A 17,527-nucleotide genomic window follows, 5' to 3' on the forward strand; every position below is an offset into this window, starting at 1 on the left:
AGAACGAGCGCTCTGGTCAGAGCGTCCAGCTCTGAATCAGGCCCACAGTCTGGAACTGATGACGAAGCTTGCTGTGTCAGAGCACAGTCTGGAGCTGATGATGAAGCTTGCTGTGTCAGTGCACAGTCTGGAGCTGATGATGAAGCATGCTGTGTCAGTGCACAGCCTGGAGCTGATGATGAAGCTTGCTGTGTCAGAGCACAGCCTGGAGCTGATGATGAAGCTTGCTGTGTCAAAGCACAGCCTGGAGCTGATGATGAAGCTTGCTGTGTGAGAACACAGTCTGGAGCTGATGATGAAGCTTGCTGTGTCAGAGCACAGTCTGGAGCTGATGGTAGAGCTTGCTGTGTCAGAACACAGTCTGGAGCTGATGATGAAGCTTGCTGTGTCAGAGCACAGTCTGGAGCTGATGGTAGAGCTTGCTGTGTCAGAGCACAGCCTGGAGCTGATGATGAAGCATGCTGCGTCAGAGCACAGTCTGGAGCTGATGATGAAGCTTGCTGTGTCAGTGCACAGTCTGGAGCTGATGATGAAGCATGCTGTGTCAGTGCACAGCCTGGAGCTGATGATGAAGCTTGCTGTGTTAGAGCACAGCCTGGAGCTGATGATGAAGCTTGCTGTGTCAGAACACAGTCTGGAGCTGATGATGAAGCTTGCTGTGTCAGAGCACAGTCTGGAGCTGATGGTAGAGCTTGCTGTGTCAGAGCACAGCCTGGAGCTGATGATGAAGCATGCTGCGTCAGAGCACAGTCTGGAGCTGATGATGAAGCTTGCTGTGTCAGTGCACAGTCTGGAGCTGATGATGAAGCATGCTGTGTCAGTGCACAGCCTGGAGCTGATGATGAAGCTTGCTGTGTCAGTGCACAGTCTGGAGCTGATGATGAAGCATGCTGTGTCAGTGCACAGCCTGGAGCTGATGATGAAGCTTGCTGTGTCAGAGCACAGCCTGGAGCTGATGATGAAGTTTGCTGTGTCAGAGCACAGCCTGGAGCTGATGATGAAGCTTGCTGTGTCAGAACACAGTCTGGAGCTGATGATGAAGCTTGCTGTGTCAGAGCACAGTCTGGAGCTGATGGTAGAGCTTGCTGTGTCAGAGCACAGCCTGGAGCTGATGATGAAGCATGCTGCGTCAGAGCACAGCCTGGAGCTGATGATGAAGCTTGCTGTGTCAGAGCACAGCCTGGAGCTGATGATGAAGCTTGCTGTGTCAGAACACAGTCTGGAGCTGATGATGAAGCTTGCTGTGTCAGAGCACAGTCTGGAGCTGATGGTAGAGCTTGCTGTGTCAGAGCACAGCCTGGAGCTGATGATGAAGCATGCTGCGTCAGAGCACAGTCTGGAGCGGATGGTAGAGCTTGTTGCTGTGTCAGTGCACAGCCTGGAGCTGATGATGAAGCATGCTGTGTCAGTGCACAGTCTGGAGCTGATGATGAAGCTTGCTGTGTCAGTGCACAGCCTGGAGCTGATGATGAAGCTTCCTGTGTCAGAGCACAGTCTGGAGCTGATGGTAGAGCTTGCTGTGTCAGTGCACAGCCTGGAGCTGATAATGAAGCTTTCTGTGTCAGAGCGCAGTCTGGAGCTGATGGTAGAGCTTGCTGTGTCCGTGCACAGCCTGGAGCTGATGATGAAGCTTGCTGTGTCAGTTCACAGCCTGGAGCTGATGGTGAAGCTTGCTGTGTCAGAGCACAGCCTGGAGCTGATGATGAAGCTTGCTGTGTCAGTGCACAGCCTGGAGCTGATGATGAAGCTTGCTGTGTCAGAGCACAGTCTGGAGCTGATGGTAGAGCTTGCTGTGTCAGTGCACAGCCTGGAGCTGATGACGAAGCTTGCTGTGTCAGAGCACAGTCTGGAGCTGATGATGAAGCTTGCTGTGTCAGTGCACAGCCTGGAGCTGATGATGAAGCTTGCTGTGTCAGTGCACAGTCTGGAGCTGATGGTAGAGCTTGCTCTGTCAGTGCACAGCCTGGAGCTGATGACGAAGCTTGCTGTGTCAGAGCACAGTCTGGAGCTGATGATGAAGCTTGCTGTGTCAGAGCACAGTCTGGAGCTGATGATGATGCATGCTGTGTCAGAGCACAGCCTGGAGCTGATGGTAGAGCTTGCTGTGTCAGTGCACAGCCTGGAGCTGATGAAGCTTGCTGTGTCAGAGCACAGTCTGGAGCTGATGATAAAGCCTGCTGTGTCAGAGCACAGTCTGGAGCTGATGGTAGAGCTTGCTGTGTCAGTGCACAGCCTGGAGCTGATGACGAAGCTTGCTGTGTCAGAGCACAGTCTGGAGCTGATGATGAAGCTTGCTGTGTCAGAGCACAGTCTGGAGCTGATGATGATGCATGCTGTGTCAGAGCACAGCCTGGAGCTGATGGTAGAGCTTGCTGTGTCAGTGCACAGCCTGGAGCTGATGAAGCTTGCTGTGTCAGAGCACAGTCTGGAGCTGATGATAAAGCCTGCTGTGTCAGAGCACAGTCTGGAGCTGATGGTAGATCTTGCTGTGTCAGTGCACAGCCTGGAGCTGATGATGAAGAATGCTGTGTCAGTGGACAGCCTGGAGCTGATGGTGAAGCTTGCTGTATTAGTTCACAGCATGGATCGGATGGTGGAGATTGCTGTTTATAGTATTTAGCCTGGAGTAATGTTGATTACTTGTCCAGTACTATACTATGCTGCTCTCCTGTTCACCCTCAGCTTTGAGATCAACAAAGATCTGGATGAAATAATGGTGGTCGGCATGGAAGCGCAGCATCTTTGAGCTCATGAAATTAATGATGTAGAGGCAACGGCTCCAAAAGTCTTCCTTTGAACTTTCCACTAGGAATGGCTTCATTGGATAGGAGATCTCACTACCCAAGTATGCGTAGGATATATACAGACATGTGGATAGAAATGCCAGTAGGTCTTGCTCACTGTCCAACTCTGATAGATTGAACTCTCGGCAGAGCATGTAGAGGAACACTACATTGGCCGGGTTGATGAAGCCTTCTTCCTGCCAGTATTGAGTGAGAGAGTCGTCTATACTTGTCATCCATAAAATTATATCTGTAGGTGACAGATTGTTCAGCTGGTGACAACTTCCACAGATGAACTCGGCAAAGCAGCTCAGGAGCTCGCTGGTGGATGCCTGCATCTTTGTGCATTTTGGATTCAAGCACACTTGCTCGTCTTCAACAACATTAGAAGCAAGCTTCTTAGCAAAAGTGTTGTCTGAGGCCTGCGTGAAAGTTGTTAAATCAACACAGGATAGAGAATCCTTCATGCTCTCTCTGATGAGATGAGTGACATCGGTTTCACCATGTCTGCGTTGTCTCCTCTTAGACATAAATCGCCTAAAACGCCATATGAGCGACTGTCTTTCGACAGATCTTCCAGTCTTGCTGTTCTCGACAGCAGTGTGATGGGTCACATTTGATAATTCTTCCTTGGGCTGACCCGTCTTTCGGAAGCACCGAAATGGGAAACAATTCCACATTCCTATTCTTTATCCACGGTACCTGCAAGCAGAAATGTCTGCAGGAATCAAATTCAGATTCGGATCTGTGGTGGTTCTGACTGCAGCAGACAATCAGATAGGCACAATCCGTATCCAGCACTTTGTGAAAGAAGCTGCCCGTTTGTAGACTAGGCAGCGACTGAGTCCAGGAAGTTGTTGTCAGAGGTACTCTGCTTACATTGGGCATTGTGACACGGAGTGATGATTGTGATGCGTTATTTATGCTAATGAGCTACTGATAACATTCTAGACAATTCAAAAAGTGACATAACCTTTTGTGAGTACACTGAATGTGCTGGCCAGGCAACAGCAGAAAACTATAGTAAACCAATCTAGCACTGATTATCTATGTCCAGTGTGTAAATATTAAGAGTAAAATCATTAACTGAATACGCAAGTCTGTGGCACCCAGGTAGCACAAGCCATCAAAATGAAATTATAGTTTTTGAAATTCATTATAGCAATTTCCTAAAATAAATCATTAACTCTGAGGTTCTGTGTGAGATTTTTGTGTAATCCTAATAAATTAAAACCCCTTATAACAAACCGGTGTTAAACCAAAGTCCAAAGAAGAGGGAGTCAATTTACATTTCACTGACATAGAAAATCTCATTTATGTTGGCAGAGATTTGTCTTAACACTGTTTTCTGTATCTGGTTTAGCTTATACATCCGGACCCTTTACCTTAGATATCAGTCACAGGTGAAGGTAAGGAGCTCTGCTCGCCGACTAAAACTGCATCTTTACAGTGAGTTTTAGGTCCAGATCATGCCGTGGCTTTGTCACCATAGTGAGAAACGTGTCCTGATGTATTAGATATGTACTATATATTATAAGGACACTTTTATGTATTCATTTTTATCACAACTGAGGCGCCAAATTCAAAAGTGCTCTCTCTGGGGGAGATGTATTATAGCCGCATGCATCATGCCCCTAAAATTGTTCCTGCTTCACCTCTTTAACGAGGCAAAGCAGGAAGCAGTACTGACGAGATGTAATAACAAGTGATAATGCCCCCTCCGGCGATCCCTGCCAGACCCCACAGTGCATTAGCCTAGCGCTGTGTCTTACCTTAGGCCGGCTCCACTGGGCATACACGAGATCTCACATGCAGCCCGGTGTCGGCAGCCGCGGGAACCAGGGACGGTGCTGTCCCTGCTGTGGTGATAGGGGAACATCAGCTGCAGTCATACATTGGGTGGTACATCGGCGCGCTGTCTTCTAGATAGCGGCGCCAATAATGACAGTGGTACATATCATTTTCCACCCAACCCCATATTAATACATGGGGAAGAAGCAGTATCAGCGCACATAACGTGCACTGATACCACTAATTTCCCTAACGCCTGTTCATACATCTCGTCCTCTGTGCAGCTGCGTACGGCTATCGGCGATGTATCAGACGATCTCTGCAGTGTGGATGATGCTGTAACTAAGCAGACATAAAGGCAGCGCTACACATTGTTACTGTGTGTGTCTGCGCTGTAAGATGCCGGTGTCTGCTCTCACATACACACTAGTAGGTAACATGCTGTGTATTATAATAGTATGCAGGACCGGATTATAGGCAGGGCGGACGGGGCGGTCATCCAGGGGCCCCCACACCAGTGCCAGATTAAGTTCCAAAAGGGCCTGGAGCTGACATTTATTTAGGGGCTTTTGTGTGCTGCTAGAGAGGGTGTGACCAGCGCTGTGCAGTGTGACTATTGATGTGGGTGCATAACTAGCAGTGTGGTTTGCACAGGGGGTGTGGCCTGTGCCGTGAGGATCCACGGAGGGTACAGCTAGCACCTACCTTCAACCACTTTATAGTGGAGCTACTGTATATCAAAAATAATTATTTTGTTTTGTAAAAGGGTGTGATCTGTGGGCCTGATTCAGAAACGGTCACAATGCCGATGTTTTCACAAATGGCTGATTTTCTTCTACTGCGCATGCCTGTATATCACACTACCCATGTGCTGCAATGGGCCTGCGACAGCTGTCGCAGTGAGGATTTTTCTGCAAAGTAATTTACAGGCTTAGGTATTAAACACAATGTAATATGGAGGTATGTTACAATAAGCAGCATTTTGTGTAACTTAAATGACTGAGGGGTCTAGTTACTAAGCAGTGTTAGGAGACAGAGTGAAAAGTGATAAGCTGCCAGCCAATCAGCTCCCAGCTGTCATTTTTCAAACACAGCCTGTGAGATGGCAGTTAGGAGCTGATTGGCTGGCACCTTATCACTTTTCACTCTGTCTCCTAACACTGCTTAATAAATAGACCCCTGATTGTTTTATGTATCTATGAGTTTATAATGTCTTGTGCCTATTGCTAAAGATTGTACGTTGGCATTATAATATTATTTATGCTGTATAAACATTTAAGGCAGACTTTAACTTTAAAAGGAAAAATGTGTTTAGGGGCCTATTCATGATCCCGAACATACCTGATGCACATGCAGAAACGCTAGTCCACATGTTTTCACTTTTCTCTAACAGCCGCCTAGGATTCAGCAAACTTTAGTTTGCTTGTGGTACCCAACAACAACTTAAGATGGTGGTGATTCCTGGATCCTCGCTCCTTCCAATGGGAAGAAGGTCTGAGGTTGCGAAGAGGGATCCAAGCAGATCCCTTCACCACCTCTGCACTGTGAGCCCTCAGATCACACATGTGCTGTCAGCTGGGTTGTCTGAGATAGTGTAAAGGTTGGTACACACTAGAAGATATGTCGCCCTGATCCCGTGGATCAGGCCATCCAGGGCCTAAACCTAACCCTCCCCCCTTAGTGCCAAACCCTAACCATCCCCCCTAGGGGTGCCAAACTCTAACCTCCCCCTGGCGACGGGGTGGGTAGCGGGTGAAACTGTGAATAGGTTGGGCCTCGCCCTCGGGGTATGAATTTGCTGAGCGTCAGACGGCCGCTTGTGGTGACAGGACATTTTTTTACCTGTCAACACTGCACTGCCTGCAATGAAGCCTGTGGGCCTATTCTTATGGGAGGCCTGGAGCTGGAGCTCCACCCGTCCCATTGTTAATCCGGCCCTCTCTGGGCTGAGATAAGCAGAAAGCGGCTTCCAGTGGAAGCCGCTGCTCTGCCTTTTGGGCAGCCCTACCGGGCTTCTCAAGGCTGCAACCAATGCAGCTCTGAGAAGCTGGTCTAGTGTTATGCGCATGCACATCGGTACCGCCGCTCATGCGCATGTGAGAGTCCCAGCACCTGACCTTCATTATGCAGGCGCCAGGACCAGAAGCAGCGACAGCCCCCCTCAGGTAAAACAGGACAGTACAGGAGCCGCTGCTGGTCACCAGCATTTGGCTTGCAGGGTGCTTAGTGCTGAGAGATGTCTCTATCCATTAGAGCGAGAATCCTGGACTGCCGGAGGCACAACCTCCATCCTTGTGCGCTACTGCGCATATGTTGCCACACCGTGCATCTTCAGTCCCTGAGAGTTTACATAGTGGAGAGAGAGAAAGTTACAGAGGCCAGTGACCCACTGCTCCACCAATGCCATACCGCTGTACTGTATAGGGGAGATGTATTATAGTGACACTTTTTACCGAGGCGAAGCAGGAAGCACTAACAATGAGATATATTAACATCTCATCGGCCGGAGCAGGGGAGTGATAACTCTCCCTTCCAGCTATCCCTGCCTGAGGACATAGCGCATCAGCCTAGTTCATACATAGCCCAGTGCTGTTGCGCTGTGTCTTAGTCCTGGCCTGCTCCACTGAGCATGCGCGGGATCTCGCAAGTATTGCAAGATCCCGCGTTCAGCCCTGGAGCCGGCAGCCACCGCAGCAGGGACAGCGATGTTCCTACTTAGGGCATCGTCAGGCTGCAGCTATCGATAGCGACAGCTGCAGCGGGCGGAATAGTCAGACGAATTGACCGTTCATACATAGCCCAGGCTATCGGCGCTGCTATCTTGTAGATAGCAGCGCCGATATTGCATAGCGCTCCTGTCATTTACCGGTCAAACCTCCAATCATACATGGGGAAGTAGCGGTATCAGCGCACATAACGTGCGCTGATGCTGCTTCGGCAGTTGATACATCTTCCCCTATATGAGCTAGTGTGTGCATTCATCACTGCCACCACTTTATGCATACACATGGGTGTGTGCTCCCTGTTTGTCTGCACACCACCTGTGCTCCACTATACGTTCCTGGTTTGATCTGTTATATCCATTATATGTACACTGTGCACCTGTTGTACATACCTTCTGCATTAACCCTGTGTCATCCTGCAAACCCATCCTACCATTTGCCACCTATACATCTGTAGGGTCTGCCAATACCTGGATCATCACCCTGCAGCTTATAGGGCCACGTCCTTAGGTGGCGACGGAATATCACCCTGCTACAAGTCCGTTTGCAGGTATATTGTGAGGTTTTGCATATGAAGGAATAAGTATCAATGGTAGCAAGTAAGAGCACAGGCTTTTTTTTATATGATCATTAAACCCCAAAACTGACATTTTTCATGTATGAACCATGAAGCTAAAATCATACTTGCCAACTCTCCTTGATTGTCAGGGAGACTCCCTGAAATAGTAGTAATCTTCCTGACGTGTCTAGAGGGTAAATTTACTAAGATTCTAGTTTGGGAGAGTTAGCATTCTCTGGAGACTTTGGGCATTTTTTTCCACTCGCAAGTTTACTAATGACAAACTCGGGAGAGAGATCTCCTTTGCTACAGGAAACTACTGGAGAGTTAGCAAACTCTCTTCACTTCACCATCGGCCAAACTCGAGCAACTTTTCACTAGTGAAGATAGGATTCGGGAACTTACCAAGATGAGAGTTTCTAAACTCTCATGAGAATGGACAATACTCCTGTAAAAATTTGTGAAATCAATTCACCTGCCTGTGAGCTACGTGTTTGGCAGAAACATACACAGATCAGTGTGATCCATGTATGTTTCTGCCTGTATTTAGTAAATGAAGGGTAAAACATTACGTAGGTTTCCCCCCCAAAAGCATTACCAACCCCAGGCTGTTCAGCCAGTCCTGGTTCCTAAAATTACTGGAAAAAAACAAGTAGGGTTCCCCCGTGATTTAGGAACCAGCACCTGGCTGCAGGGCCAGTGCTGGTTTTAAATATAGGAGGAAAAAATGCGTAGGGGTCCTCTTATATTTAAAACCAGCACCGGACCCAAACCTACCGGGGTGTAATACCACAGCCAGGAGACCCTATCACGGGGTCTCCAGAGCCAAAGCATTAATACCCCAAGCCAGTCAGGGATCTCAGGGAGGTGGGGACCCCAAGAAGACCCCCACAAGAATTTCCACATAATTTTATTGAAATTACAAATATCGACAGAACAAACATATTACACATAATGCCACATATTGTAATGGCCTTTACACATAATTCCACATATTGTAATGGCCTTTACAAATAGCCACATATTGTAATTCCCTTTACATATAATGCCACATATTATAATGCCATTTACACATAATGCCACCCCTGCAGCAGTGCCCCATAGTAATGCCCCCTGCAGCAGTGCCCCATAGTAATGCTCCCTGTAGTAGTGTCCCATAGTAATGCTCCCTGCAGCAGTGCCCCATAGTAATGCTCCCTGTAGTAGTGCCCCTATAGTAATGCCCCCTTCAGCAGTACACCTATAGTAATGCACCCTGTAGTACTAGCCCTATAGTAATGCCCTCTTCAGTAGTGCCCCTATAATAATGCCCCCTGCAGCAGTGCCCATATAGTAATGCCCCTTCAGCAGTGTCCCTATAGCAATGCCCCCTAAGGTAATGCCCCTGTAGTAGTGCCCATATAGTAATGCCCCCTGAGGTAATGCCCCCATAGTAATGGTCCCTGTAGTGCCGCTTACACAGGAAAAAATGGCGTCTCTCCCATAATGCCCATGGGGGGAGCCGGAAGCTGGAGTTCAGGAAAGAACTCCAGCCTCCGCCTACCACTGAGCTGCAAGGAAGGAGCCGGGCACCCGCTGGTAATAAAATCTCAGCGGGCGACCGGCAAATGGAGCCTCTCTGTGGCGCCGGGTGCAGCGGCGCTGTTGGATGCAGGGGCTATGGGCCCCATATCTGGTAACTGGTGTACGCACAATTTCAGCCCCCCCCCTCCCAGTTGCGGCCCTGCCCATACTCACCTATATCCTGCTCTCCGTAGCATCCCCGTACTTGGCAAAAAAAGAAAACGAAACCCGGACCAGATACTTACTTTAGTGTTGTATGTGTGTGACCACATACACCGCTAACCGGCTCCTGACTGCTCAGTGTGAACTGTCAGGAGCAGGCAACCAATCAGTGGCTGATAACTGTAAACAGTTCCCACGTGGGCTGGTCAGTCAGACAGGAGCCGGAGCCAACCAATCCTGGAGTTTCGGGATAGGGGGGACACATTTTTGGTGGGGTCCCCACCTCCCTGAGATCCCCGTCTTTGGCAGACCGGCTTGGGGAGTTAATGCTTTGGCCTTGGAGACCCAGTGATAGGGTCTCATTGCTGTGGCATTACACCCCGGTCGGTTTGGGTCCGGTGCTGGTTTTAAATATAGGGGGACCCCTATGCATTTTTCCCCCTATATTTAAAACCAGGACAAGCCCTGCAGCCAGGTGCTGGTTCCTAAATTACAGGGTAACCCTACACATTTTGTTCCTCGTCATTTTATGAATCAGGACTGGCTGTGCAGTCTGGGGCTGGTTATGCTATTTTTTTGGGGGGGGAACCCTACGTAATTTTTTAAAAATATTTTACCTTTTTTTTTTTTTTACAGGAACAACACACAAACAGCCTTCACATATCTCACTGATATATGCAGGCGGCTTGTTCGGGAGAGTTAGGCAGTGAGAAAACCCTGCAATCACGGGTGAGAAATCTCCTTCAAACTTGCTACTCGGGAGAGAAATCTCGATCTGCTTCAGCATCGGCCAACTCACTCTCAACTAAACTCACTTCTTAGTAAATTTGTGAGTTTCAGGAGCCTCAAATCACCCGAGTTTTGGAGATGCTAATCGACTTGGAATATATAAAAACTCGACCAGACTCGATTTTTAGTATATTTACCATTAGCAATCTCCCTGATTGCACCTTGCCCCCATTATGAAGCTGTTATATAACGCCCACGCCCCCTTCCCATAAAAAAAAAAAAGGTTTTGCAGTGGCGCTTCGCGCTGGGGAGGGGGGCGCTCTGAGCCGCCTCAGCCCTGCTCAAAGGCAGGGAGGGGGCGCGATCAGTGTGATCGCTCCCCCCCACAGGCATAGGAGACTGCTGTGGCTGGTGCTCAGCAGCCACGAGCAGTCTCCACTGCAGCTCAGCACACGCTGTGTGCTGGGCTGCTGTGAGGGAGGGGGGGGGGGGCGGCGCTGGACCTGGGCCCCTCAGGAAGCCCAGGCCCGGGTAATCTGTACCCACCCCTCTCGGCGCCCCTGGGGGCTCAGTAACATTTGGATGCAAGTCATTTTTATGACACGCCCCTCAGATGTAGCAGTGCACGCCCACTTTACCACCGCGCTCATAGGTGCTGCTTTTACAATCTCCCTGAAATGCTTAGGCAAGTATGGCTAAAATAAAAAGTTCAGTGTCACCCAGACATGCCCCTGATACTCTGTTACAGTAAATGATCAGTTCACCTTATCTTTAGGGTGGTGTGTTTACGGAATCTGAACCAAAAAGCTGAAACTGCCATCATTTCAGCTGTTACATTGCCACTCGTGTGTGAAGAACCCACCAATTCATACAATGGGCCTGGTGCAGAGGTTGACCCTGCTGCTGCGACCGCTCTCGTGTCTGTCGCGGCTGCAATAATATGCAAATGCTAGTACCAGCCTTCCCGTTGTTCAGCGTCTGATTATGCGAGGACTGCTGCATACTGCAATATGACCGGTGATTCTTTAGACGCCACTACTGGCACAACGTCCCCCGGCCAGCGGGACTCGCGGCCAGATGATGATTGGTCAGTAATGCAAATCAAACAGTAGTAATAATTCCTAGGCGCTCAAATACAGTTAAAAAATGCTAATTTCAAATCATAAGCATTTTATTAGTGACATAAAAATGTATAAAATCCACAAATGGTGAGGTGTTATACAGTACTAGAAGTGCAGCATGCAGGATCCACCAACGCGTTTCGAGCTGTTATGGAGCTCTTTGTCAAGGTGTAGCTTATACCTTGACAAAGAGCTCCATAACAGCTCGAAACGCGTTGGTGAATCCTGCATGCTGCACTTCTATTTGGACTAACCTGGGAGACGATCCTGCCATTTTGGAGGAAATCTTGTGGCGCCTATACAGGGTAATCCGGATTTACCCTGTATTTTGAAACATCCTGTGGCTCCATATCTTCTGCTGGGTAGGATCCTCTCTGTCATTTTATGTATATCCAGCACCCATGAAGGTATTGAGCACTTTGGACTGTGGGCCTGAGTTAGACCCGCTCGCGAGCACTGAGCGCTCGAAAGCGGGTCGATGGTGCCCTAGTGCGCATGCGCACAACAGAGGGAGCTCCGTCGTGCGCATGCGCAAGACCCGCATAGCGACGGCCAAGCCGTCGTTATGGTTCTCGCACCAAAGGGGGCGTGCTGTCGATGGTGAGTGACAGCACGCCCCCTTTGGTGGGCGTGCCGGGGGCGTTGCTGCCCAGACGGAGGCGTTCCCATGGGAATGCCTGTCTGGGTCCTGCCCCACTGACCTCACTAGTGAGGTCAGTGGGAGTGCTTTTGGCTCTGATAGAGCCAAAAGCACTCCTGGGCTTGCGGCAGCGAGACCCTACCGCAGGGTCTCGTCGCAAGCCCGATGGTCGCAATGGTCTTGACCATCGCGACCATCTTTTTGGCCGCTCGCATATGCTGTGGGTGGTTACCCACAGCTATGCGAGTGGCCAGGAGGCCGCTCCAATATTAGGTAGGAGGGCCCTGATTCAGAGCGAGCGCTCTGGTCAGAGCGTCCGGCTCTGAATCAGGCCCTGTGTGCAATACTATCCAGGACTGTGCAATAATACACTCCAGCACTTTATTTATTCTAATGAAATTATCTAGTACTGTATAACACCTCACCATTTGTGGATTTTGTATATTTTTATGTCACTAATAAAATGCTTGTGATTTTAAATTAGCATTTTTTAAGTGTATTTGAGCGCCAAGGAATTATCGCTACTGTTTGATTTGCATTACTCTATGTTGTGGAATTTGGGAATTCCTCATTGTGTTTAATTTCACCGGCAGACTCTGAGCATTTTTTGCGCTTAGAGGGGTTCTATACTATCACAGATGGTTGGTCAGCGTGTATGAACAACCATCATGTGCAGATATATCTTTTAGGTGTGTACCCAGCTTAAGAAAAAAAACAAAAACATTCAGTTGACCCTCCCGAGTCCTAACAGTCCAGTTGAAAGCAGCAGCAGCACACACACAGCCTCCTACTAGAGGGAGTACAGGCAGGCCAGCCTAGGCACTCACTTCACTGGCACAGCAGGCAGCTGGTACTTGGGGGGCGACTAACTGTTACAGTCCACTCAGTCCTCTTCGCTTCAAGCATCCAACAAGTCACAGACTTATGCTGGCCATACACTATCACGATTTCAGGCCGATTTTAGATGCATCGTAAGATGCATTGTGTGGAAATGGTGTAGTAAAAAAAACATGCGGCCGCCCTGATTCAGAGCGAGCGCTCGCTTTTTGCGAGCGGCTCTTAATCAGGCCCATAGACCCCTCTGGGTATAATTCAAAGGTGGATGCATCATTGGCCACATCCCTAGACAGCGCACTTTCCCTATGGCAGGTGCAGAATGTCTGACTGAACATGGCTGCCAGTGTCAGTGCAACTGCGTCACTGACACCGACACACCTGCGACACGCCCGCATCTGGTAGCCACCCCGCAAGTTACCACACAGAAACGCCCTTTGATATTGCATGGATCTGCATCTCTATGCAGTAACTATCACTGTGGCTCGGACACAAATGCGCAGAGGGAAAACTGTGGCCACTTACGCCCGATAGCTTCCCTGCGCCCACCTCTGAATCACTCCCTCTGTGTTTGTCCTGTTAGAGGAGCTTCTCCCTCCTAAAATGACAACCTGCTGCAAAGGAATAACAGAGATCATGGTGGATTATTCAGTTTATTATAAACCCTGCAGTTATTCCATGTACATTATTCAACTCAGTAATACACAGCTTAATATAATAATATAAGATATACAGTATGAGAGCTGATTGAAAAGTAATGAGACTGCCTCTGTTTTTCTGTCCCATAGGTAGATGCGAAAACTCTGCTGGTTATTGTGAAGCTCGTACATCGAAGTGTCTGAATCTGCGGTTGGACTGCCGTATTCTTCTTAGTTTGGTCACAGCGAGTGGAAAATCTTTGTAAGTTTCGTCATGGCGGTTGAGGAGGGCGTGTCTGTGAGATTACGTCAGAGATGTGTGATTGAATTTGGTTTCAAACTTGGAAAAAGCGGAAATAAAACTTATGAAATGTTACGGCAAGCATACAATGGAGAAACAATCAGCCGTGCTGCAGTATTTCTGTGGTGGACGCACTTCAAAGAGGGTAATACGTGAGTGACTGACGAGGCGCGTTCTGGGAGACCATCCACCGCAGATCTTCCACTCGCTTTGACCAAACAAAGAAGACTATGGCAGTCCAACCGCAGGTTAAGACACATCGACGTATGAGCTTCACAATATGTCAAAGTTAGTGGATTTACTCACTATTTCAACTGGTAAATGCATGCCAGGCAGCAGGTTTGGCATAGTGACTAGCATTACTGTTTATGGGCGATCAGGGCCAGGCTGCAATGTCCCTTGGATGCTCCGGGGCGGCTCTGCAGTAGTGCTGCTGGCTGCAGGATGCCGTTTCAGGCACCCTGCTAGCCACATGCCTGCGCCCTGTGCAACGACACCGCTCGCACAGCCCTAATTATGGCGCTCTGGCCTATTGGTGTGGAGTTTGTATGTTCTCCACATGCTTGCGTGAGTTTTCTCCCACACTCCAAAAACATACTGGTAGGTTAATTGGCTGCAGTCCATGTACTAGGTAATATAGGGCCTCATTTATTAACAAGTTTTATCACCAAAACGAGTGATAAATGACACTGTGTATGATAAATGGTGCTCCAGCCAATCAGCTCCCAACTATCAACTGTTAGAAAAATGACAGTTGGGAGCTGATTGGCTGGAGCACCATTTATCATACACAGTGACATTTATCACTCGTTTTGGTGATAAAACTCGTTAATAAATGGGGACCATAGATTGTAACCTCCACTGAGGCAGTAAGTGATGTGAATGACCTAATGCTTTTCGTGAAGCCCTGCGTAATATGTGTGCGCTATATACTGTAAATGACTGTAAATAAATAAATAAATATGCTGTAAGCTACAATGAGGTAATACAGCAGTACCTAATACTAGCAACATTTGAATGCAGTGTGGAGGCAGCAGGCATATTAAATGGCATTCTAATAATTTATATAGAATATAATTCGCCAATGTGGTTTATATGGGAATGCTGAATCCAGTTTACATTGGCCCATATGTTTTTCATTTGCCTTTTTCATCTCCATTATAAAGTAGAGACATCCTATTGTTATTATCATCATCCATTATCATATTTGTCAATCTTCATATTCTCCACGTGGGAAATGCCACTGACCACAGGTCCATGAGGAGGGACTAGGACCAATATGAGGCAATTCTATAGGATGTCATAATGGCACAGCCACTTCCCCATTGCCCAGCGATTCCCGACATTATCCTCCCTATACTCCCCACTTCATTAGGAATTGGGTGGGATTCGGAAGTCCCACCCGCTCTTCCGGGGCTTTGTGGGGGTCCCTGCAAATTCTGGAGTCTCCCGGCAGTTGTGGGAGAAGAGGTAAGTATGTCCTATAGTCTTACAGCCACCTTGCTAAAGGTTGATAGTACATGGGAATTGGGATGTTATAACCAAAAAGGATTTAGAAGATGTAAATATATAATGTTTACATTTCATTGTATTTTTTTTTTTCTTCTTGCAGGTTATAAATGAATAGCCCTTATGCCAAACATGAGCTGGAGTTTTCTAACCCGTCTCCTAGAAGAAATTCACAATCATTCCACCTTTGTTGGGAAGGTGTGGCTGACTGTCCTAATTATATTCCGAATAGTGCTGACCGCAGTCGGGGGGGAGTCCATTTACTCGGATGAGCAGAGTAAATTCACGTGCAACACCAAGCAACCTGGCTGCGACAACGTCTGCTACGACAGCTTCGCCCCGCTCTCGCATGTGCGGTTTTGGGTTTTCCAGATCATCATGATATCGGCTCCGTCCGTCTTGTACCTGGGTTACGCCATTCACAGGATTGCGCGGGCTTCCGAGGAAGACAGGCGGAGGGAAACGCACAAGAAGAAGAAATCCTTCGCGAGGTGGCGGACAGGTGAGAATGTGGAAGATCCAGAAGAAGAGGAAGCGGAGCCCATGATCTACGAGGCTGCGGCAGAACCAGAGAAAGTAGTGGAAAGTAAGGATAAAGAAAATAAAAAACACGATGGCCGAAGGCGTATTAAGGAGGAGGGATTGATGAAAATGTATGTCTTCCAGCTGCTGTCGAGGGCCGTTTTTGAAGTAGGCTTCTTGGCAGGTCAATATTTCTTATACGGCTTCAAAGTTCTACCTGATTTTGTGTGCGATACACGTCCATGTCCCCACAAGGTAGATTGTTTTGTTTCCAGACCGACGGAGAAGACAGTATTTCTGCTCATAATGTATGTCGTGAGCTGTCTTTGCTTATTGCTTAACATCTGTGAGATGCTTCATCTTGGTTTTGGAACCCTGAGGGATGCGATTCGTAACAGGAGAACTAAAACAGACAGGCAGCCACCCTACAACTATTCTTACCCAAAGAACATCACTTGTCCTCCGGAATACAATATGGTGGTTAGGTCAGACAAGTCCTCCAAACTCCCAAACAGCGTCATGGCCCATGAGCAGAACTTGGCCAATGTTGCTCAAGAGCATCAATGCACTAGCCCCGATGATAATGTGCCTTCAGACCTCATTACTTTACATAAACATTTGAGAGTGGCCCAGGAGCAGTTGGACATTGCATTCCAGAGCTATAACTCTCAGGTCAATGCCCAAACTTCTAGGACCAGCAGTCCAGCTTCTGGAGGGACTGTGGTAGAGCAGAACCGGGTTAATACCGCACAGGAGAAGCAAGGAGCGAAGCCTAAAGCTAGCTCAGATAAAGGCAGTACCAGCAGCAAAGACGGAAAAACTTCTGTATGGATATAATCTGAGATTTTAACAGGAATAAACTATCCACTGGAATACCATGTATTGTTAACATGTCAGTATTGGTTCCTCGAATCACTGCAAAAAAATCTAAGCACAATGTAATATAATATACTAAATAACAGTTTTTTTTTAATACATTTTTCTTTATATATTTACATTTTTCTAACAAAATTCCAACTTTTCGTGCTTTTTTTTAACATTTGTGAAATGTGGTGGTAATATTATTAAGAGTAACAGAGGTATAACAAGCGGATGAACCCTTGAAGGGTCTTAACAGGCATGTTATATACAAGCTCATTTCCAAGAAACCTACCTTGAAGACCCCCAATTCATTAGACTGAAGAATCAGCTGGAATGATTGCTTTGCACAAAGGAACTGATGGGATACAGACTGGGAAAATAAGAAATTATTATGTACTTAAGTATTGTTTTATTTGTAAACTTTTGTTTTTTTTTCTATAAAAAAAAGAGAACCATCTATGAAGCATTGCTTAAATTCCAATTGATAATTTTTTTTTTAACCTGGTTCAAATTTAAATGGTTCAATGACAAAAATTTAAATTGTGTACAGACATAAACTGTATTTTAAAAACTCCCGAATTTCAGTACATTTTGGCGCTCACTAGGTGCTCATGCTGAGTTGGACCATACATGCCGACTTTCCCGCAATGGCCGGGAGGCTCCAGAAAATCGGGTGGAGCTCCCGACCACCTGCAAGAGAGGGCAAGTCTCCCAGAACATGGGCCGTACAAATTAGTATATTTCATGTTAAGGTAGGACAGGACTAAAATGGTGTGAGAGCCCGGTCCCGC

At 47.7% G+C, this 17,527-nt stretch overlaps 2 protein-coding genes across 11 annotated transcripts in view; one reads left to right on the forward strand and one right to left on the reverse strand.

The window, feature by feature from the left end:
- Positions 1-17,221, forward strand: part of LOC148510580 (gap junction gamma-1 protein-like) — a 165,187-nt gene extending 147,966 nt beyond the window's left edge. For 9 of the 10 annotated variants that reach the window (XM_088442573.1, XM_088442572.1, XM_088442575.1 and 6 more), the window contains one exon: positions 15,457-17,221. In XM_088442573.1, coding sequence (XP_088298699.1) covers positions 15,477-16,712 — 1,236 coding nt within the window. In that variant the 5' untranslated portion in view covers positions 15,457-15,476 and the 3' untranslated portion in view covers positions 16,713-17,221. Of the gene's footprint in view, positions 1-4,174; positions 4,193-15,456 lie in introns of those variants that run through there. The other variant, XM_088442579.1, reaches the window with a different exon arrangement.
- LOC148510582 (cyclin-dependent kinase 5 activator 1-like) lies at positions 2,651-3,463 on the reverse strand. Its single transcript, XM_088442549.1, has one exon. The coding sequence runs from the start codon at positions 3,461-3,463 to the stop codon at positions 2,651-2,653; it is 813 nt and encodes a 270-aa protein (XP_088298675.1).
- Positions 17,222-17,527: the final 306 nt, after the last annotated feature.

Source organism: Taudactylus pleione, unplaced genomic scaffold (genome assembly GCF_031769625.1).
Source record: "Taudactylus pleione unplaced genomic scaffold, aTauple2 ptg000314l, whole genome shotgun sequence".
In the NCBI taxonomy this organism is placed as follows: Eukaryota; Metazoa; Chordata; class Amphibia; order Anura; family Myobatrachidae; genus Taudactylus; species Taudactylus pleione.

Excerpts from the sequence above, each read along its gene's own strand:
- LOC148510582 (XM_088442549.1), bottom strand. The coding sequence starts at position 3,463 with ATGTGGAATTGTTTCCCATTTCGGTGCTTCCGAAAGACGGGTCAGCCC.